The 23,678-nt window shown below is 53.1% G+C and overlaps 1 protein-coding gene across 14 annotated transcripts in view; it reads right to left on the bottom strand.

Moving 5' to 3' along the window:
• Nucleotides 1-23,678, bottom strand: part of Obscn (obscurin, cytoskeletal calmodulin and titin-interacting RhoGEF) — a 126,554-nt gene that overhangs the window by 2,257 nt on the left and 100,619 nt on the right. For all 14 annotated transcript variants that reach the window (XM_041663919.1, XM_041663920.1, XM_041663924.1 and 11 more), the window contains 21 exons: nucleotides 23,483-23,515; nucleotides 23,183-23,281; nucleotides 22,845-23,063; nucleotides 22,274-22,334; nucleotides 21,906-21,976; nucleotides 20,991-21,113; nucleotides 20,722-20,861; nucleotides 19,845-20,045; nucleotides 19,600-19,682; nucleotides 18,974-19,147; nucleotides 17,965-18,121; nucleotides 17,431-17,547; nucleotides 17,164-17,328; nucleotides 16,858-17,016; nucleotides 16,491-16,668; nucleotides 15,270-15,383; nucleotides 8,508-8,675; nucleotides 8,142-8,244; nucleotides 7,668-7,797; nucleotides 6,698-6,809; nucleotides 1,324-1,366 (listed from right to left, as the gene is read on the bottom strand). In XM_041663919.1, the coding sequence (XP_041519853.1) occupies nucleotides 1,324-1,366; nucleotides 6,698-6,809; nucleotides 7,668-7,797; nucleotides 8,142-8,244; nucleotides 8,508-8,675; nucleotides 15,270-15,383; nucleotides 16,491-16,668; nucleotides 16,858-17,016; nucleotides 17,164-17,328; nucleotides 17,431-17,547; nucleotides 17,965-18,121; nucleotides 18,974-19,147; nucleotides 19,600-19,682; nucleotides 19,845-20,045; nucleotides 20,722-20,861; nucleotides 20,991-21,113; nucleotides 21,906-21,976; nucleotides 22,274-22,334; nucleotides 22,845-23,063; nucleotides 23,183-23,281; nucleotides 23,483-23,515 (2,650 nt within the window). The remainder of the gene's footprint in view (nucleotides 1-1,323; nucleotides 1,367-6,697; nucleotides 6,810-7,667; nucleotides 7,798-8,141; nucleotides 8,245-8,507; nucleotides 8,676-15,269; nucleotides 15,384-16,490; nucleotides 16,669-16,857; nucleotides 17,017-17,163; nucleotides 17,329-17,430; nucleotides 17,548-17,964; nucleotides 18,122-18,973; nucleotides 19,148-19,599; nucleotides 19,683-19,844; nucleotides 20,046-20,721; nucleotides 20,862-20,990; nucleotides 21,114-21,905; nucleotides 21,977-22,273; nucleotides 22,335-22,844; nucleotides 23,064-23,182; nucleotides 23,282-23,482; nucleotides 23,516-23,678) is intronic.

The following is a 23,678-nucleotide window of genomic DNA, read 5'->3' as shown; positions in this document are numbered from 1 at the left end:
CTTGGGACTTCTCACATACTTCGTCCCCTCTTTGAGTTCCACCTTCCAAAATGGGAGTGAAGGTGGCAGGAGAAGGAGGTAAAACCTGAGCACCAGGGTGAGTGACAGGCATTGGCTAGGAATTTCCAAGTTTTTGAGTTTGGGCTCAATTGCTTCTTGCTCCCAGTAGAGGAAGGGATAAAAAATGGAAAGGCTGAGAACTTTCCCAGGGCTATGTCACAAATAATGGATATCTGCGGTCTCCTCTGGCACCAGGGACCATGATCTGGATGTCTCAAAGTGTCTGATAATACTGCTCCCCACAAGGCAGATACAGGCAATCATCTGTGCCAACCTCCAGCATGGGGCCTTTCCAAGGCTAGGGTGGTGAGCATAGGCTGGGTGGCAACATGGGAGCAGACGCCTTAGAAGCAGAGAGGTGGATGTAGGGCACTAAAGGATAACCTAGATTTCATCCAAGGTCTGCAGACAGCAACATGGCCACCCATGGCACAGAAGAGACCTCCCCTTATTGGGCTTCCCTGTCTCTTGTACCCTCTATAGAGGAAGGCCTCCCAGATTCTCCTGGTTCCCACAATCCCACATTCAGTGGGGTCGCCATGCTCCGAGCTCCTGGGATTCATACATAGGATTTTTGTTTGAGCTTTAAAAGCACTGGAGAATGAAGAAAAGGCTGGCTGGCGGAAGTGGCTCTCAGATGGCCTTCTTACTTTCCAGAACCTCAGTTTCCCCATCTTCTAAATGTAACAGCTGGACTTGGAGACCCAAATGCCCCAGGGCTCTGATATCTACCATGGTAGCATTATTTAGGTTAGATCCAATGAATAAAAACTGGGTCACATTTAAGATTTGGCTGTCTGTTGCACTAGACATATTTAAACGCTGTTGGGCAGAGCAGGTTATGGAATGGGACTCTTTCGCTGCAGAAAGCCCTGTCACGAACATTGCCTAAGGGCAGAAACCTGTCTTGAGCCTATTGAGGGAAATGGCTTTCATTGCCAGCTCTCCCCAGCTGCTGGAAAGCCACTATCCTGGTGAGTCGCCATGAACTATGTAGAATAGCAGCACCCTGCGGGGTGTGCTCTGAGGCCTCAGAAGAGAGCTGTGGTGTGTACAGGGTCCACAGACCCCAGGAAGTGGCTGGGCTAGGTGCCTGCAAGAATCCACAAGATGCTGATGACCCATGCGGTATGTGAAGGTTAGGTGCACAGGCAGGCGGGCAGGCTGGCAGGCAGCAAGGACATCAGGCCGGCAAGGTGAGGGGGTTAGTAGCATGCATGGGCACGACAGTTAAAGGAAGATGAGAGTCACGCCTGCACTTACATGATGACGGTTTTCTTGGGGACTTTTGTCTCCTGCTCAGTGACTACAAAGAAAACAGTCGGAACAGCAACCGTTACAGACCAGCAGCGTCCCGGAGGCTGAGCTGAGTGGTGTTGATAGCGTAGCAACCTGTTTGGTGTAGGAGCATTGGCCCTGCCTATCTGCGTGTTCCTGGAAAGATATTTGCAGTCCAGGAATCCAGTTCCCTCTCTGTGAAACAGGGAACCGTACCTGTCCTATGGGAAGTGTCAACCTTGCATCTCACATGGAGTACCTAGTGACCTTAGGGTACCACAGGACTGGGGGTGGGTGGGAAGAAGAGCCTGCCTCTGTATAAAACCTCACTCGGTCCATAGGCCATGGGAGTCCTGGGAAGTTGTCACACTTAAGGCTCCACTTCTCAGACATAGAATTTGAGCTCGGGCAGGGCCAGGGGTGGGAGTGGGGCTGGGGCTGGAGCTGCACACGGAGCCAACAGCCACACTAAGACTAGGATAGGATGACCGATGCCTCTTTTACAATAACATCACAAAGACTGAAAATGGGGATGGCACAGCTGAGCTCCGTGGTGGGAGGCCATGGATGTCCTTCTAGCAACAGCCCTAGACAGTGCCTCAGGATGGGAAGACCTGTCTCTCAGGAGAGACAACCCCAGCATGTCTCTGTCCTATAACCAGCAACTCCCACCTCGTGTGTGGAGCTCTAGGTTGAGAAACTGGCTGGGACTCATTTGGGACCAGACTGTCTCTGGCTCTATGCAGTAAGAGGGCTCTTCACTACAGTACCCTCAAATGGGTTCTCCCAGGTGCATCCCGCAAAGGCTCGGCAGCCAGGCCATAGGCAGCTCATAGACTACCTACATCCTTATATCTTAGTAGACTTCTTTATAACCTTGTGGGGGAAACTGCTCAGGGGTGTAGCCTGGGACACTATCTCATAAGCCCTGGTTTGCTGCAAGTTCACACAGAGGAAGGCAACAGAGTGTGACAACCTCTCTCAGCCAAGGTGCACATGAGATAAGGTAACATCAGTCTGTGTGTATAGAAGATGCATTTATTATGTGTTGTGTATAGGCACATACATGCATATTTATGTTTCACAAGGCACATATATGCTTATACATGTACATACATAGGTTTGTACACATATGCATACATGTGGGTGCATGTGTATGTGTGCTCTGTGTGCATGGATACACACATATGCATGCACATATGCATGTAGGCATGGATGTGTTTGTAAATGTGTGCGTGTAAAGGTTTCCCCTAATGGGAAGGGACCCCGCGGTGAGAGTCTAGGTTCCAGCCCCAGAGCTCGGTGTACACAGATGAACAACGTGTTTCCCACCTGCTCCAGCACCTTCACCCTCCCTAATGGATCCCACTTCACTGCTCTCAAGAGCAGCGGGCACAACACCTCAGAGATGCTACATTCCTGGTCCCTCCGCTCACAGCGCTCAACATGACCAGCTTTCGGCCTGGGTGTAACTGGCAGCCACAGGCAGGCTGCAATAGTGCGAAGCAGGGCTCCCAGCCTGAGGCAGGACAAAGCAAGAGGGCAGCCACACCCACAGAGTTCCGTCAGGCTACTCCGGCTGCAGAGCCGCAGGGTTAACAGGAAGCAGGACGGGGGTTAGGAAGCAGGTTGGCTGGACTCTGGCTCCAGGGTCTTCCAGGACCAGCCTTCTCGCCTCCCCAAGGCGTCGAAACACATCCAATCCCAGTGAGTCCTGGGCCTGCTATTCCATGCTGCCACCCCTCTTCTGTCCCAGAAAAAGACTCATCACGACAACCAAGTAAATGACTGTGTGGGATGCGCTTGCACGCCATGAGGTGTGCACCCCACAGATGCCAATGGGAAGAGAGTGTGCCGGTGGCGGCAGATGCCAGTATGCATGGTGCTCCAGTAACCAGGTTGTGGGCAGACACAGCATGTGTGTGGCAAGTCACAGGAAAGGGTCTTTGACCCTATGGGGGACAAGAATCAAAGACCTTTGCTCATCAAAGAAGGAGGGAATCTCTGAGAGGACAGTGGAGGACATCAGAGGTCCCAAGGCTGAGCTGCTGGGCTCTGAGCACCTCAGTTCTGAGAGGGTTTAGATGGCAGGAACTGGTTCCAGTGGCCAAGGGACCACATGAGCCAGCTTTTGATGTTCAGAAGATATATATGTCACCACTTCTACTATGGGCACCGTGGCTCACTTGGTACTGGTCCAGTCTCTGTTATTATGCCCCCAGGGATGTGAGGCTCTCAAACATCTTGGAGCCCTTCCAGATGGGACAGCACTAGCTGGGCTCCTCCCCGTCCTGACTGTCCACGCGACTGTCTTGTCATAACCCTCCTAAGGTAGTCACTTACTGCAATTTGAAACACCGCTCTTGGAGGGAGGTTCATTAAGACTCAAGAAATCCACAAAATCTCCAAGCCGCTGCCAGCTTCCCAAGTTACCTCAGCAGTAACAACTGCTGGGGAGTGGAGCCCAGCAGAGCAGCCTCCAGGCTGTGTCCAAGTTCTGAGAATATGGCCTTTTGAGTCCTAACCCTTGCCAAAGAAGGCTTCCAGTAATATGCCCACATTTGGGTCACCTGTGTTCCTGAAAGTACCCTCCACCATCTCACTGGTTCGCTAATCAAGACTTGAGTAAACATGTGTTTCAATCTGTCAACCATGCCATATCTTGGATAAACAGACATTTCGTCTCACTAGTTAACAGTCGCAGAACACTAGTGGTGGCTGCATAGGGGCCAGCAGAGTGAGGGACACGTGGGATGCAGGGGTTGTACGGATCCTGCAGTGGGGACTGACATATGCAACTCGGGTTCCACCCTGCTGAGGCCATCGAAAGTGGGGTGATGCCCACGAGTCCTGCAGCAGCGATGGCACCTCAGGATGAAGAGATGGTTCATGAAAAATGTCTGTGAATTATGGAAGGCTAGATGAAGTAGTACCTCCCGTCTGTGCCTGACACCGCTCTCGGATGAAACAACGGATGTGATATTTTCCTACTATACTGGCCTTTTATAATGTTTCTCTTTTAGTAAAGCCCTAGCTGACCAAGACCACTTGATACTTAGAATGGATGTGGGCTGGCCTTCAGAGAACCCACCCGCCTTCTGCTTTAAAAAAAAAAAAGAAGTGACATCACAGTGCTGACCCCTGAGGAGACTCTTACAGATTTGTTAAAGCATCTGGAAGAACAGGGATGGAGTTCAAACAAAAGCACCTACATGGACAGGAAGAAACATACAGTATGGACTAAAAGTCCCAGAGCCAGGGCTGGGCTACTCCTCTACAAGGCCTTACAACCAGAAAGGCTGTTGTCACCGCTGCAAAACACAGGTCTAAATGGTAAGAATCTGCTGCTGAAGCCTTGACACGCTGTGACACAGGACACGGAAGTAAGTTAGCACTGAAGAGGAAATTCCCTTTTTGCTGGCTAGTGCCAGTAGGTGCTGCTTGGACCACTGGGTAACCAATGGTCATAATCAGCTAGGAGTGGCCATGTGCACTACATCACTAACATGCCACACAAGTTGTGTTTGCTAGGACAATGGTGGCACAGTCGTCATAGGGCAACCATTTCCTATTAGATTCAAAGCCTGCTCCATGAGAGGGAATTCACATACGGTACCTCAAGGAAGGGCAAAATACCGTGGTCCCTGAGTGGAGACAACTGGTGTTGCTTTCTTTACTGGCTGTGATGTGCCTATCAAACTACCTTCTAAACATCTGTATTTACATCCATCAATTACTGCTTACTTTGGTAAGTCATTTTGATCAGTCATAGAGGAAAACTTATTTTTTTTCCAGGGAGGGGTGTGCTACAGAGACCCGTAATCCATTAGCTCCCGAAACTAAATGACTATTTCTCTGCCGCACTCAGCCATGGATAGAAGAAAATAATCAGATATATTTACCATCCCTCTGAGGCTCAGAGAACATCAAACAACAAAAGGAGTCAGAAAGAATGGAAGAAGGGTTCTGGGAAGGGGTGGAGTATGATGCGGTTCCATCTTCCAAACTGAACCAATGAACCACGCCTTCGATGAGGGAACCCCATGAGGACACGGGAAGGAAGGAAGGAAGGAAGGCCCCCCTCCAGGTCATACAATGCTGGGTCATACAACACCCATGCTTGGATGTGCCTGTTGGCGACACAGCTGCCTTTGAGTTATTCATGTTTCTGTAAGTAATCCCCCACCCATATGCCTCTAAGCAATCCCAGCAAATTCATCAGCTTACTATGACTTGTGTAGAATTATTTCTTGGGTCCGTTATTGACACCCTATCAGAAGTGAACGGACAGATGTCTGTTTACATCTTCCAGGACAATTAACAAAACTTGCCTTCTGTCCCTAGTCAGGCTAATCTATATCATCTTGTTTTAAATATTTATTTTGATTTTATCTCTGTACACATGGGTGCTGACCCTCACAGAGACAAAATGGCGCCCGATGCCCATCTGGAGCTAGATCGACAGGCAGTGTCCTGACATGGGTACTGGGAACTGAACTCAGGTCCTCCGCAAGAGCAACAATGTTCTCACCACTGAGTTAAATCTCTCCAGTCCCTAGTGAGATTACTCCCACCCCTACCCAGGTACACCAGGAGTAACCCTGAGCCAAGATCAGGACCCTGAACTGCAGCGTTGTGCTTCTCACGGGCAGTCCACACCCACAGGTGTCCTGACACCTGCCCCTGCTCCAGGCAGTCACACCCACAGGTGTCCTGACACCTGCCCCTGCTCCAGGCAGTCCACACCCACGGGTGTCCTGACACCTGCCCCTGCTCCAGGCAGTCCACACCCACGGGTGTCCTTACAGACACCTGCCCCTGCTCCAGACAGTCCACACCCACAGGTGTCCTTACAGACACCTGCCTCTGCTCCAGGCAGTCCACACCCACGGGTGTCCTGACACCTGCCCCTGCTCCAGGCAGTCATGCCTTCTGCATTCAGTGTGGGACCCTCACCCACTCCTGCTGCCACCTGCACAGAGCCTCCATGACCACGGCCAGTCAAGCTGATGGAGGCCCTGCTATGTTCCTCTGCAGAGATAATGCTGAGCAGGACTGTGGGATGCCCGTTATCCAGGGCAACTTCCAGCTCTCATGCTGGGCTCCTGTCTTCTCCAGCACTCTCAGGTACACACATGACCCCGCAGCCGCCTCCTCTGACCGCCTCTACAGCCTCCCCAGCTTTCGGCCTCCATCATTTCCCACCCTGAGATCTAGCCTCCTCCTCCTAGAGGCCCCTCCTGGTTGGCAGGAATGACAGTTTCAGTTCCACCAGGCTCCTTCCAGGCCGGTGGAGATTCCCACGTGGGGCTTAGAACTCGCAAGTCACTGAGACAGCACAGACAGACACAGAACCTACCTTCCACAGCAGCCACAAGCTGTTCTCGATGGTGCTGGTCCCGGGCACGCAGCGCAGGGCTCTGCATGTACAGTTCTCCCCCACCACGTGTTGAGCCCAACCTGTTCACCAGCTGGCAAAAGGACAGCAAAGGCCCATTAAGAACCAGGCTCCTCAAGGGGTCTGGACCCTCTCATTAGAACCACTCCAATGGTCTAGTGAGCCTGGGCCACTCCCCTGAATATGCTCAGGGGAAAGGGCTCCTAGCCCAATCATAGGCTCCCTAGAGACCCATAATGTAAAGTCTGATCTCTTTCTTCCCTGGCCAGGATGTGGCTGCTCAGCTGGGGGTGGAGGGCAGGGGCTGGACACTTGAACAAGAATAGCAGGAACCTACAAGCGGACTCCACTTTAATTTGAAGTCATTACATGGCCCCTGGCATCTGTGCTATCTAATCCAGAGAACCCTTGCTTCCAGGAAACTTGATGGGACACAAGTGCCCTAGGGTTGCAGATGAAGCCATACAGAGGGGGCTGGCTTCCAGACAACAGCTCTAGTAAGAGCTGGACACAGGCCAGAGGACCCAGGCTGGTCTCCACCTCAGATCTGAGGATGAAGAGCACAGAGACGGAGGTTAGCTGTGCATGGGCAAAGGTGAGCTCTGTGCGTGCAATGCCAGCCTCACTGGGCAAACGGCACGACATTTTTACCTAGTGAGTGACAACTGAGGTCAGCACTAGGTCCCTTCCACCAGGCAGATGCTAAGCATCATCTTAAAATGGTAGGGACAATGGCAAGAGGACAAGGTAACAGAGCACAGCCTAATGTGACAGGAGACAGGCTACAAGGCAGAGGGCAGGTGGCTGGGGATGGTGGGTGGCAGCAGCCTGATGTCCTCTGGCTGGCCTAGAGCCTCTACACCTACACGGTGGAACCTGGGTTCAGTCAGACCACTGAGGACGGCTGTTGTCCCTCGCACACAAGCCTCACCTCACACTCATAGTGTCCCAAGTCCTCCTTGCTGGCTGCCCGGATCACCAGCACCAGCACGCCACTGCGGGGCTCATTCAGCATCCGGTACTTGTTGCCCAGGGTTAGCAGGGCACCATCCTTGTACCACCTGGAACCAGTCAGGAGGTCCTGTGAGCCAGTGCCCAGCCAGAGCCATCCTCATGGTACCCTCAGGGGTCTCAGGGCACCTCCAGAGAGAGCTACTAGTGCTTAAAACCCCTGCTAGGTTACCCCAGGTCCAGTGTCCCTAGCTAAATTCTTTACCTGGAAGCCACCGTCCAGCCATTTCTTCCCAGCTACAGAGGGTATCTCCAGCAGGAATCACCATCCCATGATACCCACTTTGCAGTGATCAGTGGCCATAGACGACCTCCCTGGCTTAGGAGATCATGCTGCCCAGCCCTCCCGCCTCTGCAGGAGCTGCGTTCCCATTCTCTGCAGCCCAGGTCTCACCTGATCTGAGGATATGGGGCACCTTCCACAGTGCAGGTGATCTGTGCATCTTCCCCCTCCACAAAGGGTGTGGCCCGGACCTTGTTCACAAATCGTGGGGGCACTGTGGGCAGAGGTAGGCAATGGCAGGAAAGACAGAAAGATGTCTGTGATGGAGCTGAGGGAGAGCTAGGGTGGGGACTGTCGTGTCCTCACCTCCAGAAGCGACCTTCCTCTGGGGGTTTCTAGGAGACCCCAACTCACGGGGCCTGCTCCATCCTCAGGCTCACCCCACACACCACCCTCCCACAGCCTGTATTCTGGGCAGAGTCCACACCACTGACAATGGAAGGGTGTCCACCACACCAGGAAACCCATCCTGCTCACCTTGTACTAGAATCTTCCCCAAGGTGCTGGCATTGCCAGCTGCACTGGCTGCAAAACACATGTACTGGCCAGAGTCCACACTGGTCAGGTTGTCCAAGATGAGGGTACAGGAGCCATCAGGATCTTCAATAAGGATGTGGTGTGGGTCTACCTCCACCGGCTTCCCATCTGGAAAGCAGGGACAGGCTCTTATGGAATAGGTCCCCAAGGGAGAACAAGAGGCTGGGCACAATCTCCCTCTCCCTCTCCTTCTCCCTCCCCCACTCCTGAGTGTCTCTCCACAAGGGCTATCTCAGCTATCTGTCTCCATCCAACTTCAGCATTCTAGAAACAGAGGGTGGTGAAAGGGTCTGAACTGTCGGGGCGCTGGCTCTTGGTCACCTCCTCTCCTCAACAACTGCACCTGCTCTTCCAAGACAACAACACCCAGCATATGTGATGTGGACCCCTCTTCTGTCAAACACCTCCACTCTGAAAGCCTAACGGCATGAGCCATTCCCTCGCGGCCCTTCCTCCTCCTCCCTCATCCAACCCTGTCCTACAGCCAGCCATCCCCTGTAGCAAGACAAGCACCCAGGGTTTCCCCTGAGCAAGTGGAGACCACTCCCAGCAGACAGCTCAGACCTCAGTACTAAGCCCCCCTCCCAGGCCACACCCTTGTGACTTTCCTCTCAAAGGTAAAGTTCCGGTTTCCTCAGCCATGAGCAACCAGAACCTCCCCTCTCCATTTAGGGAAAACGCATCTCCTTCAGGGTTGTCCCTGCTCACTCTAAAGTTAGACACTCTTGGGCCATCTGCAGCAGACACACCAGACACCTATCTTTTAAATCATCACCTTGGTAAAACATATTTGAAGACTGGCAGTAAATTCTGAAACAATAGTGAAAACAATGTGTGGTTCACGGTAAAGGATTCGAGGGCTAGATTGGGCAGGATGGTGCACACCTTCAATCCCAACATTTGGGAGACAGAGGCAGAGACAGGTGGATTTCTGTTTGAGGTCCGCCTGGTCTACAAAGCAAGTTCCAGGACAGCCAGGGCTGTTACACAGAGAAACCCTGTCTCAAAATGTGTGTGTGTGTGCGTGTGTGTAGGCTAAGTCATCCAAGCATCCACCTAAACAACTCAGGTAACCCAGTTTCCTGGTCCCTTCCCAGATTGGCTGACAGAGACAGCACAAAACACAGGAGGGAAAAGAGTCCAAGGATCATTGGAGGTCAAGTCCTCCTTGGTGACCTTGGGTGGTGGCAGGGTGCCAGCCACAGGCTCAGTTAGATCAGACACGACCTATGTGGCTTCCGCTGATACAGACATCCTTGGTGAGACTAGCAGCTGCTGATGGGCCATCTTAGGGACATCGGATGTGGCTCCTTTTGTCTTGGATAATAACTGTCAAAATTTGTTTGAGTTCACAAGACCAGGTCTGCGACATACATCCATTGGAGCTCCAAGTCTGGACTCAGCACTCCGGCCTTCAAGGTCCTTTGACGGTCCATTTCTATGGGATCAGTGCTTTTCTGGTTGGTCAGTTAGGAGCATCCACCTCAGATGTTCAGGCCTGAGTGTGCTCACCAGCAGGGCGGGCTGAGAAACCTAAGATTCGGGGTCTGTTCCCAGTGGGGAGTGCCTCAGAACTATGTTGGCATTCACAATAACCAATCTTTGTCTTCTGCGTCCTCTATGGGAGAATGCCTTATGGGACTCTTGGACCCTGGGATACAGTATGCCCCACCTATTCCCTCTCCTTGGTCTCAGCCAGTCAGTCTGGGGTTGGCCTGAGGGTTTTCCAGAGTGCTGCAGCTAGCTGTGGACCTTCTGGACTCCCCCATGGGAGGGATTCCTGAGAGCACTGCTCTGGGTTCAGTGTGGGTCCCCTGAAAGTTCCTGTGTTGGAAGCTTGGTCCCCAGTGTTGATACTGAGGAGAACCTTTTAGTGGAGGGCTCCAGGTGAAGTATATTGGGCAACGGAGGATGGTGGATTGGGCTGCGGAGCAAGTGGATTAGACCACAGATAAAAGCACCTTGAGAAGGGACTGATACTGATCTTTAAGTGTAACTCAAATTTTCAAGAGTTATTTGGAGAGCAAGCCCAGATGGAGTCCCTCTTCCTTCCGGTCTGCCATGATTGCTCCCTCCATCTATCTGATATTCTCATCATCGTGCCTGTGGCCACACTGTACTGCAGACAGACAACAGGAACCTCACCAGGTGACAGGAACCTCACCAGGTGACAGGAATCTCACCAGGTGACAGGAACCTCACCAGGTGACAGGAACCTCACCAGGTGACAGGAACCTCACCAGGTGGCAGGAACCTCACCAGGTGACACTGCTTTTAGGCCTTTCAGGCTCCAAACCCTGATATTAAAAAAAAATCTCTTTAGTTTATAAAGAATACATTTTTTTTTTTTAGGTAGCACACGCCTTTAATACCGGGACTCAGGAGGCAGAGGCAGGTGGATCTCTGAGTTCAAGGCCAGGCTGGTCTACAAAGCAAGTTCCAGAACAGGCACCAAAGCTACAGAGAAACCCTGCCTTAAAAAAAAAAAAATTCTTGTTGCTTTGTTACAGCAACAGGAAACAGAAGCCCGAATGTCTGCAGGCTTTCGCATGGTTTTGGGCAAACTTTAAAGTTTCTGAGACCCATCATTTTTCCAACTGAAGACTCTGGCAAAGGAAGCCCAGCCTGGGGTTTGGATCTGACCTCTTTCCAACATGGCCACTAGACATGTCACTTCCGAAAACCAACTCTTTGCAGGCTGTGGGGCTCTGGTGGAAACCAGACATTCCGCTCAGTGATGCTCTATGTGTCCATTCTATGATGAGCCAGCTTGGATGCCGTGACAAGCATGACAAGCAGTGCCCAGCCAGCCTCAGTCACCAAATTCACATGAAAAGCAACGACCCTCCCAGAATGGGGTACTCTACCTTTCTACTCCCAAGGCCGAACTTCTTCAGTTCCCTAAAGGTCTGGACCCATGAATCATTCATTTCCCAGGCAAACAAAAAGTCACCAGCACACAGACCGAGCGCTGCAGCTGGGCAGAGGTGCCATCCTCTGCTCACTGGGCAGAGTTCAAAGCCATTCTTGTAGCTTTGCCCCATGCTGCTCTCCTTAGTGAAGACCATTACTTCCTTACTGAGCCAGCTGTTTTGTCATGTAAAGCTAGAGTGGCAGGTTAAAGGAGCCCCTTTTTCGGGCCACAAAACATAAGTCAAATAAACACCTGAAAGATTAAGGACACCTAACCCAGACCACCAGGACTCTTGGATGGAGCCATTACAACACAACACCACCAGCTATGCTCACACCAGACAGAAGGCTACTGAGAGATGCTCTCAAGTCTACTGAGAGATGCTCTCAAGTCTACTGAGAGATGCTCTCAAGTCTACAGAGAGCATGGTCACATCACATGGAGTACCTACACCCCACCCTGGCAGGTGGTCCCATGAAAACAGACATATTGTTTCTGATCAGTGAATGTGGCCTTGTGGCCAGCATGAGCCACATGATGCCATGGGGGGGGGGGGGCTCCTGCCATCTGATGACTGTCCACAGTGGCCACTCCAGGACCTAGCTGTCCCTCATGCCCTCTGGTCCACACTCCTCAGGAAGGTTTTTTTGGGTCACTGAAAGTAGCTGCCCCCTCCTCCCCAAAAAACTGTCTCTTCCCCTGCAGGCTCCTTACTGGGATAAAAGGAAAAAATGGCAGGGGCTGGTTACAAGGCTTCATTTGCCCACTAACAACCCAGCCAAGGGAGATGGGGCACCAGGGGTTCAAACTGACCTCTGACTTGTTTTTATGAAAAGGTGCTTTGCTTCCTACACTTGACCTCTGAACATAAGGAGGGGGATTGGATAGATGGGTAAAGGGGCAGGTTATGCATAGTTAGCTGTGAAGGAACCTTCCAGTCCCAGGAGCAATGGTCACAAGTGATCTTCTCTAGAGCCGAGAGATGACACCCAGGGCATCTCTCTCAAGTCACCATCAGGAGCCAGTCCCTCTATTCCCACCACCCAGTGAGAACTAGGCATGTTTCAGGATGCTACTGCCCGCTGTATCACAGGAGCAAACATGCCTTTGTCCTAGACCTTAAGTCTGTGTGTACATACATCTGTGTATATGTGCGGCATGTCTGTGTACATATATATTTGTGATGTTCATGTATGTGTGCATGTGTAAATGTGTGGAGCATTATCTGTGCATATGTATTAGTGAGACTCTATGTCTGTGTCTGTAGTGTTTGTATGCATGTGTACTGTCTGTCCATATACCTGTGCAGTATACATATGAATATATGTTTGTATCTTTGTATATGTGTACACATGCAAGTATACATCCAGGCATGTATGTGTCTAGTGTGTACTTTTGCATTATATTCATACATATGGCATGTTTAAGTATGTATTGGTTTAATGTTCAAATTACATATGTGTGTCATGTATATACAAGTATGTGCAGTTTGCATGATCTGTGATGGGGTGGTCCACAGGTAGGCAGGTGGACCCAGGTTTATTTCAGTCTTGGGACTGGCTCTAAGTGATGGTCACTGTCAAGCTGGTCACCTGCCCTCATCCTTGCTGATGGTCCATTCTCTCTCTCTCTCTCTCTCTCTCTCTCTCTTTCTCTCTCTCTCCACTCACTGTACCTCATCTCCCCAGACTCTGGAAGTCAGATGACACATGGGCCCACTAATGCCAACGAGGAGTCCACGGTACAAGCTCCAGGCCTTACAGACACCTCCTATTAGTGTCTGTGGTGGGCACTCTGGGCTCTGGCAGTGTCAACCTGACTTCAGACTGAGGTTGGCCGTGTGAGAAGTCAGGCATGGCCACTGACCCAGACCCAGGTAATATCCTGAACTAGAAGGCTCGAGTGAGCTTTCTGGCTAACCGTACTCTGTTGGTCGAGGCACTGATGCTGGGGGACAAGGGAGCTGGGCACGTGACACTGGGAGGGATAAACACCAACTTACACATGGCAACTCACGGACATGCCCATCTGCCGCCAGCCTGGCCCCTTGCGCTGCAGTAAAACCCAACCCTGACGAGAACAGCTCTGGGCATTTCCGTGAGTCCGTGGGGTGAATTGTGGAACTGGAAGAGGCTCCTGGGACTCTGAGCCTGCAGCTGGTGTTAGTGAGAGGGCTTTGGGGATTCCCAAACTTGGCACCAGAATTGTGGGTGCTCTTGGAGACCTCTGAACTTGGCATCAGGAAACCAGGTGCTCCCTGAGTGGCCAGTCCCTCCACCCAGAGCCAGGATGTCTCCCAGACTCAAACTGATACCACGGGCCATGTCTGGGTCTGTGGTCCAGCTACAGCTGGGGTCTGTGTGGATGTCTGTGGCCTGCGTCACTGCAGAAGGCCCTGGAACCATGCAAGATGAAATCAGAGGACTATGCTGAGCCAGCCCCACCCTTTGCTGGCCCTGGGAAAGCTGACCTTGCCTCTCACGGGCCACTGGCAAAAGAGTTGGTCTCTGCACACTGGAGAGATGGCCCCCACCCCTCACTACAGGTCAGGGTGAACCAACCCTGAGGGCATGCATGTAGGGGAGCTGACTCCACCTACTCGCCCAGGGTGGATGGCCCCAGGGGCCCAGACTGACAAGCTTGGCTACCATCCAGGTCTACAGCCAGGCCTGGAGTTGACCCGCCCTAGCATCTACCCCATCGAGGATCTGCTAGAGCTGGTGAAAGGACTGGCCCTATGAAACGGCACCCACACGATCTCCAAGACTCATGCCAGCCACAGGATACCCCAGAGGAGTTCCTGTGAGGACCCAGTGATGATGGTGCACCGGAGACCAGAGGCCTTGAACCAGACCAGTGACTCACTGCAACTGACATTTGCCAGTAAAACTGATGGGACAAAGAGGAATGCTATAAGGTCCACTGAAGCCTCCACTGTCACCAGGACAAATGAAGAGGGGTTAGAGAAACGGGAAAGAAGGAGAAGCAAAGAGAGTTTTCTAATGTGGTCTTTGATTTTGTTTTGCTTTTTTGTTTTTGTTTTGCTTTTGTTCACTTCCTTGCTTACTCTGTTTCCTTATGGGGGGTGTGGCAGGGATGGCGGAGGATGGGGGTACCAGGAGGTGAACCTGAACTGGGGTGCATGATGTGAAACTCCCAAAGGGTCAATAAAGAAGTTATTTTTTTTTTTAAAAAAAGTGCTTTTGAGGACCTTTCAAGCCACAGCTGATGTCAGGAATGAAGGTTCTAGGGAACCCAAACGTGCAGGTGGTGTCATTGGTGAGGTTGGGTGGAGACTGACCCTTTGCAGCTCCTCCCATCACAGCTGAGGGAGGCATGAGCATCATGCCCCTCAATCTCATCACTGTATCAAGCCCCTCCATCCTCTCGGCTCTACTTCCTCATGTGACTGCGTGCTCGTGACATGTGACTTGTTGACCAGAGCTGCTCCTCAATGCCATGGCTGTTGCTTACTCAGGCCCTCACGTCTGTCTCTCACTCATGCAGAAGTTTTAGACCTGTTATCTCAGAGGGCTGCTTTGTCTTTTGTCATTGCCCCAAGCCACTAGTCCTCTGGGTAGCCACAACACCATCTGGCTTTAGGTTTATTTATCGGTCCATTACCTGTCCCCTACCCTACATCATCCTCCTCTTGACCATCCTCTTGTCCTGTCTCCTGCCTCTCAGGTCTCACAGACCACTGGACAGAGCCTACATTCTCAAGAGGTCCTTCCCTGTTGCAGAGCCAGCACCCCACAGTAAGTCTGGAGACCCTCGTCCCTGGGTACCTTTGTACCAGCTGACAACAGGCTTAGGGGTGCCAGTCACTCGGCATGCCAGCTTGACTGTTTCGCCCAGCTCAGCGGTGCAATCAGCCAATTCCTCTTCAAAATCAGGGGCACCTGAGGATACATAAGGAGGTCCTCATGTTATGAGTACAGGCCAGGCCTACCGTCTCAATTGCACACACCCTGGCAGCTTACCCCACCCAACACTAGGACTCCATGTTCAGCAGTGTGGCTGTTACCATCTGCAGTCCCAACATAGAATCAAAGGTGAGTGAGGCAAACTGGATACAGAGTGGGAAGGAGTAGGGACTACAGTAAAAAAAATAAAGAGTTTGGGACCTGAATTTGCATCCCCATCAACCACATGAGGATGTAGCCTCTTGTGCCTGTATCGCTAGCATTGTGGAGGAAGATACAGGCAGATCCCTGGAGCTCATTGGCTAGACAGCCTCCCTCTAAAACATAAGCTCCAGATTCAGTGAGAAATCCCGGCAGAGAGGGATTGAGCAGAACACCTGATGTCTTCCTCTGGTTCCAGCACATATACACAGGCCCACATACTAACACACATGTGTACATACATGTATACACACATGCATATACCACCAAAAGTCAATTAATTTTTTTCGAGACACGGTTTCTCTGTGTAACGGTTCTGGCTGACCCGGAACTTGCTCTGAAGGCCAGGCTGGCCTTGAACTCACAGAGATCCATCTGCCTCTGCTTCCCAAGTGCCAGGATTAAAGGTGTGCACCACCACCACTTGGTTAATTAATTAAGTTAATTAACTTTTTAAAACATATAGTTTGGATGATATGTTTTTGGTCTGGCTGAGGAACCTGGTCCAAGTTAGAAGATTCCCCCACATCTTGCAGAATCCAGATGGATGTCCTGATCTTAGGGTCTTCGTGTGGGAACCCCCTATGATTTCCCCAAGTGTTTTCTCTCCCTAGTTGGGGGTAACCTGATACTCCACCTGGATTTCCCAGTAAGGGTGCAGTTCTTATACCCCACCCAGAGCTGACAGGAGAGAGTGGAGTCCTCTGCTCTTAAAAGCACCCCCTCATGTCCAGTAGGCAAGAGCCAAGGCAGTGTCACCCCACAACCTGAGACTCAGGGTCCCCACAGCCTGGGTGCAGCCCAGCTGGACACCTAGGGTTAAGAGTCATGTCCCCATCCAATCTTGACCATTATGGCCCAGCCCTACCAAAGGACACTCACGCCATACAGGCTGGGCCAGGCGTTGCTGGATGCCACAGATCTCCTTCACCCACGAGTTTTTGATGATTACGGTCCGGGCCTGCAGCAGGTATTTGCGCACAGAGTCCTCCCGCTCATGCCACACCTCAAAGGCACGGTCATCCCCCTCTACCTGGTCATTCAGGTCGATGCTACTCAGCTGTGGGGAGAGGATATCAGTAGGGAGGATGTGACCATGCTCAGATGATGTGAGATAACGCCAGGAAGGACACACTGGCCAAGGACTAGCCACCAGCATCCACGCCACAGCCTGAGAGGGAAACGGGACTCCACCCATGGCACAGCCACTCCGCCTACAGAGCCCTCAGCAGCCCCTGCACACACAGACCTTCATCATGTTCCGGAACACGTAGCTAAAGGTGTCGGTTCGAGAGTCTCTCCGGGGCTTACAGATCACCAGGTGGTTTCGGAAGAGGAAGACATGCCGGTTGTGGCCCTTCCAAGGCATCCGGGCCCCTGGTGCCCCCTCCCATACTATGAAGTGGCCCTAGAGATGTGAATGGACTCTGGTCAACCAAGCCTCCCCGATGACACCCACATATCCAGCTCTGCACCGAAACCATCAAGTCATCTATGAGCTCCCACCTCCAAAAGCCTCCTACAGTGTCCCACCCTCAGCATCCCAGGGCACCACCTGGCGGATAGGTTCTCCCAGGGCCTCCAGAGTTCCAGGATAGTTCTCCATGAGCGACACATGCAGTTTGTTCTCAGCGCGCTGCGGCAGGGCAGACACCACAGCATAGGCCTGCTCCAGCAGCGCGCAGTTCTGCCGGTTGCGGGCCTTGTTGCGGATTAGTTCCTGGGGTGAGGGTCAAGAGTCATGGATCCAGGATGATCGGAACCCAGGAATCCCCCTCCCTCAACAGGTGCAGCCTGCACAAACGAGGCTGGAGCATATCACCTTCAGCAAGGCTTGGTATTTCTGCACCCGCTCCACTGGCTGCTCTAGGTAGTGCTGAAGTGGAGGTGGCGGTGGCTGCGTGGGGTCCTTGGCTAACAGTGTCTCTTCTGCATATTTCTGTAGGAGCCACAGAAGTGGTTTTGCGCATGAATGCGTGGTCCCTGGGTGGCTAGAGTTACTGCAAGGGTGTCATAGGCACGGCCCTGGACTCCCCAGGCACGGCTATGGCCCCTGGAAGCTAGAGGAGGATACCAAGGGTGCCGACACACATAGCCCTGCACAAGGGTCACCGGGTGGCATAGGGCTTGGGCAGCTTACGTAACGACTCAGGAGTGCAAAGTGTGAGTACTCCTATTGGCAGTTCCCACTGAGCCAGGGTTCAGGCAGGTGGTGGGCAGGCAGTGATGCGGGTTGAGGAAGACAAGCTTGGGCCGGCCATGTGGACCATCAGAGCTACACCTCAAAGGGCATTTGGGCAAGAGCTAAGGTCTAGGAGCAAGCAGGGTGGGTGGCCTTGTGACAGACAGGAAGCACCTTGTAGAACTCCTGGACCGGGGTGCTGACAACCACGGACTCAGCTTGCACGCGGCCCACCAGGAACTCGAGGTACTTCTCAAAGGCTTCCTGGTTCTTGATGAAGCACATGGCTATGTCATCGTCGGTGTCACAGGACTGCAGCTCCTTCAAGAAGCTGCCACAAAGGGGACAGTGTCAGCGCCTCCCTCCACCTACCAGTCCACGCCTTCTCTAGAAGGCCAGACTCCTTACCAGGGCCTGAGCCCTCTGAGAGGGTATGGTGAGTTGTGTGTGCAAGAAGGGCACAGTTGTGTGCCCACCACCCAGGCACAAGTACGACATATATTATATGTGCACATGCACAATAGCATTCATACGTGGTGCAGGTTTTCTAAAAGTATGCATGCCTATACACATAAACATGTACAAATGTGAACACATACACGTACAGACATTGTCTATGTGCAACGTGGTGTGCACATTTCTGGTGTGCACATTTCTGGTGTGCACGAATCTCGGTATAGGTGCATACATATATATGCTCATGTGTACTTGTATGCCTTGTGTGACAGTGCACATGTATAGACACCCAAATGTGTATGCACATGTTGGCATGTATGCTGTGAGGCAAATATAGGTACATGATGTGAAATGTTATGTATATCCTTGAGCAGGGAGGTAAGCATGAGTTTGCATGTGTGTGCAAATATGCACACGCATATTAAGCACACGTGCATGCATAATGTGGCAGCTATGCCTATACACATGTATGCGTGTGTGCGCGCGCCTGCGCATGAAAATCTACATGCATATGGCTGTGCACACACTTGTCAGAGGCAGGTATACTACGGGCTTCATCCTGCATGAGCCAGATACGCAGAAAGAGGAAAGTCTGCCTTGTGACACACTAGTACAGGCTCTCCCTTTCCTCCGTTCCTGCCCCACCCCCACGCCATGAGGCCTGGCCTACAGGTAGCGGCTGGGTGCTCATAGACACACGTGCCTGTATGCAGTCCCACCCCCCTACCTGCTGTGGAAACGGCTGATGTCCTGCACATTACGAAAGATGACTGTCTTCTGGCTGGCCACGGCTGTAGGCACGCGGGGAGATAGGTCCAGGTGCTTCATGTGGTGGCTCTCCAGGAACTGCAGCTCACCCACAAAAGCCTGCTCTGAGTTCAGCAACTCCTGGATGACAGAGCTGGCAGGAGGAGAAGCCATTACGGGGCACTTGGGGCCTCCAGTGGCCACAGGCTCCTGTCCCTGTCAAGGCCCTGGGAACGGCACTGTTACGGGAAAGCCAACTCTCTCATAGCCCCCGTTATCTCAACTGCAAAATTCGGGCACTTCTTGCTACCAGAACCCCTCTGTCAACTTTCAGAGAGGGAATGAGGGGTACCGGGAGGAACCACTCTTCCACATGACTGCCACACCCCCCACAGAAGTAATCTGGCATAGCCCATGAGAGGCCAGCTATGGGAATCAGTATCAAACTGGTGCCCACTCTGTTCCCGACCTCCACCCATCCCCATGTAGAGCAGGCATTCAAAGGCCCCCGTAAAATGGTCAGAACTCCATTTGTACCCTGAAAGAGGCAGAAACAGGTCTCCATGGGCAGTGGGCCAGCCAGGGAAAGCTTACACAGAAACTCACCTCAGTCTTGTTCGGTACTCATCCTCAGACACGGCCTCCCCAGGGAACTCGGGGGCCTCGGTGGGCCCCCACTCAGGAGATAGCTGGTGAGAAAGAGGTGTCTGTCAGAGGCGGGCTGGGCCCTGGCTCCGCCCCTGCGGAGGTGGGGGGAGGGGGGCTCCTAGCTCCAAAGGGGAACAACAATGCCAGAGTCCTCTGGGCCGGTGACCTGAAGACCCTCTTCCCTAAGTTTCCCAGTCAAGTACCTTGAGCCTCTTGTCCAGGTAGGCAGGCGACACCCAGCCCTGCCTAGAAGGGCTGGATTTGGTGGGCTTGGTGCGTACAAGCCAGCGCAGAGGATGGGCCGAATCAAGGACCTCCACATACTGGCCTTCTCTCAGAATGATGGCATCCTGCTCCGCCCCCAGGGGCAGGTAGTCAGCTGTGACCACGTAGATGTCAAAGATCTGATTGGGCAGAGAGAGGAAATGAGTTGGTGGGGGTGGGGGTGGGGGGTGGGATCGGTTTGGCAGACCCAGCCTGTCAGGATCCCTGGTAGCCACCAGAGAAGGGAAGATGAGAAGTCTTCCAAAACCTTGGGGAAGAGGTTGAGTCAGGAGTCCCAAGAAGGTATCAGCCAAGCCTGTCAAGTCCCAGAATGCAGGACAGGAATCTTGGGGACATTTAGTGCAGACCCTGGCTCCCAATCCCACACAAACGGCAGGCATGTGGATGTTCTCCCTTGTCTTCCCCCTAAAGAAAGCACTGCCCCCGCAGGGTCTCTCGCTGGGGCTGCCTATACTACTTATTCACATCCTACTACTTGTCCACCTGCTGCCTGGGACCTAACAGGGTGCCTGCTACACCAGAGGGAGAGGCGGGTGGGAGAAGGAACGGGAGCAGGGCAGGGGAGAAGGCGTGAGGAGGACTCAGGGGAAGAAGTCTTCAGGGATCCCTGGGGAATGGACCCAGTTCCTCACCAGTTCCTGCCCTCAAGCCAGGAACGCATTTCCTGAGGGCCTGTGATGCACTCGCTTTCCAAGACCTCCTCCCTGGGATCCTGCCCCTCTACCTCTCATCCCTATACCTTCCCTCCAAGAGTACCCTCCCCAGAATATTCTCCAAGGGTCCTGACCCACCAACCTCACCACGTGAGTCCCCATCCTCTGACTCTGAGGATGACTCCTGAACACTGGAGGAAGGACGAGACCGGCCGTGCCGAGGAGAGGCAGATGGCGTCTTGGACTCCTCATCACTGTCGCCGCCAGGCACCTGGAGCTTGGCTGGATGGGCACAAGGGTGGTGATGCCCCTCAATAGCCACTTTCTAGATCATGGAGGCAGGAGAGCCTCCGCCCCTGCTCGAGAGCACTGGGCCCCACCGCCCCCTTGGGACACGCACTAGCACCTCACCCTGTGAGATCTTGGCCGACACCATCTCAGTGATCTGTGAGGTGAGCTTCTGCAGGAACTCTTCTGTGCCCACCTCAGCGAGGGACAGGTGACCATGGGCCTCGTCAGCCGCCAGGGTCTCCCCTGGGGTGGCAAAAGTGACCCTTAATCTAGCATCCTCCCCCCATGTCTACTGAGTACCCCCTACATTCTAGGCTCAGTTTGAGCCCTGAGGGATGCCGGGCACAGGAGACCAGGCTTCCTAATGGTGCTGGGGTCTGAAAAGGAGACTAGCCTCTAGGACAGGGGTGTTGAGGCCGGCCCTTGACAGAAGGCTTGCTGTGGTCTGAGCCAATATGCAGCCAATGTAGTTGAGAAGAAAAGCAAGCAAGTCCAGACAGAGAGGACACAGTAGGTGCAGCTGAGGGACACTAGGGGTGGCTAAGAATCAGCAGGGTACCCACTGGGCAGTCAAGGGACAGCCAGTCGGGGAATGGACAACATAGCCAGGATCCAGACAGTTACTAGGGACAGTAGGCACAGTTAAACGGCAGGTAGCTTATGGACAGTGGATACACTGGCCGCAGGTGGCCAGCATGGCTACAGGGTAGAGGGTGAACAGGGAGAACGAAGCTACAGAGGTTTCAGAGTTCGGCTGTCAGGCTGTGAAGGACCTGGAGTATGGCCCATGCCACCTCTGCTCTTGTTGCCTGGCTTGCTGGCCTCCACAGCCCATTGGATGTGAGCTCTGCATCTAGGTTAGGCTTCCCTTGGGATCCCATAGGCTCCCAGATCTACAGAGGTCATAGATGTCTCTGACTCCAACCAAAGCTCAGTCCATAGGAGACCACTGATCCAGCACCATTGCCAGCGGTGACCCTTTCACCTGGCCTGGCTCGGGGTGAAGGGTCCTTAGAGTGCCCATCCCACCTGTACCTTTCCTTTGCCCGGCAAGATCAGCAAAACCTGCAGATTCCGCCATCTGGGCTGAAATAGTTTGGCTTGTCCTGTGGAGACAGGGGCATCCTGAGAGGCCTGAGATAGGAGCTACCACTGTCTCCCACCTTCCATGGTTGGTCTAGGACACCAGTCATCATCTCCACATCAGAGGGCCCCTGGGAGACTATGCTGGGGAAACTGAGGCATGGTAAGAAACAGGGGGTGGCCCAAGTGAACACCCTGTGCAGGCCAGAACTGGTCTATCGGCAGGACAGAGAGATCTCCACCAGCATAGCTGTCCTGTTCCCAGTTCCCAGACCTATTCCGTGATCTTGGCCCTGGGGCCTTGGATAACATCCACTCACCCTTGCAAGAAGGAAGAAATGAGGGCCTCTTTTACTCTCTCCTGCTCTTCCTCCTTGGCCACTGTCAAGAGAGCAGAGAGCCATCAGCATGAAGTCATGGACTCTGAAGTTTCAGGTTCAGACATACTCAGGACATTTGAGCTGCTCCAGGAACCTAGACTCTGTTCTCTGAGCCCTGAGCAGGCACTTTTCTGAAATGGAACTGTCCTGCTCCTGACCATGGTCACCCCAATGGTAACCACGAACATACGAACATGAGTCTACCCTCAGAATGCCAGCCCACGGGGGACTGAGCAAGGCTCTGGAGCAGAGAACTCAGCTCACCCTAGAGACCTGTCCCCACATACAGAGCAGGGCGAGTGCTAGACCTGAGAGACTCTGAAACCCCACACCAAACGCCCCTGCACCCGTGAGGCTGGACATGCTCTGGAGGTGTCCTGAGACCATAGAAGGATGAGAAATACAAATGCTGAACATCCACATATGCTAAGAAGTCTGTGAGCCTGCACTGCCCAGCTCTGGGTCCCCTCCCATTCATATGTACCTGCCTTCCCCCTGACCCTTCACTCACAGCCAGAGACGTGCAGGCTGGCAGAGCAAAGCGCCTGGCCGGCAGCGTTGGTAGCAATGCACGTGTAGGTGCCCTGGTGCTTTCGGCCCACGTCCAGCAAGACCAGGCTATGCTGCTTGGCAGAGCTGGCCATGGTGTAGCCAGGGGTTTCGGGGCCAATCCACAGCACTCCCTTCTCTGCCTCCTCCTTGAGCCAATGTACAGTGGGGGCTGGGTGTCCTGAGGGACAGAGGGCAGTGAGTCCATCCCTGACAGAGACAGAACCCCACCAGGAACTGGGCCCGCTCCCAGGGACAGGCAGTATGTGGCTGTCAGCCTCTCCAGGACAGCTGCCTCACCTTCCACCTTCACTGAAAAGGTGATGCTGGAGCCCCTCTTCACTTTCTTGGGGGTGAACTTCTCCAGGATCCGGGGTGGCACCAGCCGCTCGTGCACATCTGGAATGACACGGCCAACCCATGAGGACCCCCTGCCATAAAAGAAACCCACCCCACCTTAGTGTGCTAATCCCAGAGGATGCCCTGAAACCTATGCGCACTGACCATCCACACTTCCACAACAGCCAGCCCCAGGTCCATCCATTCTGGCTTCCTGCCCAGGATCTACCACCCTCTTGTGTCCATCTGGGGCTATCTCACCTGATGCTGGCTTCTCTTCTGGTTCACTGGGACCTGAAAACACAGAGAAAGTCAGACACTGAGCTATCATAGGTGCTCTGATCCCATACATGGTGCTGAGCTGCCCTGGTAGCTCCACTCCCAGGGCAAAGATACCCAAAGCTCTTGAAACCTTAGTCAGAGAGCTGTGGGAGTCACCACTCAGCATGACGATGGC

This window comes from Microtus oregoni, unplaced genomic scaffold (assembly GCF_018167655.1).
Source record: "Microtus oregoni isolate MIOR12 unplaced genomic scaffold, Mior012 000015F_ref0000493, whole genome shotgun sequence".
Taxonomy (NCBI): domain Eukaryota; kingdom Metazoa; phylum Chordata; class Mammalia; order Rodentia; family Cricetidae; genus Microtus; species Microtus oregoni.
This window is presented reverse-complemented; position numbering and strand designations above follow the sequence as displayed.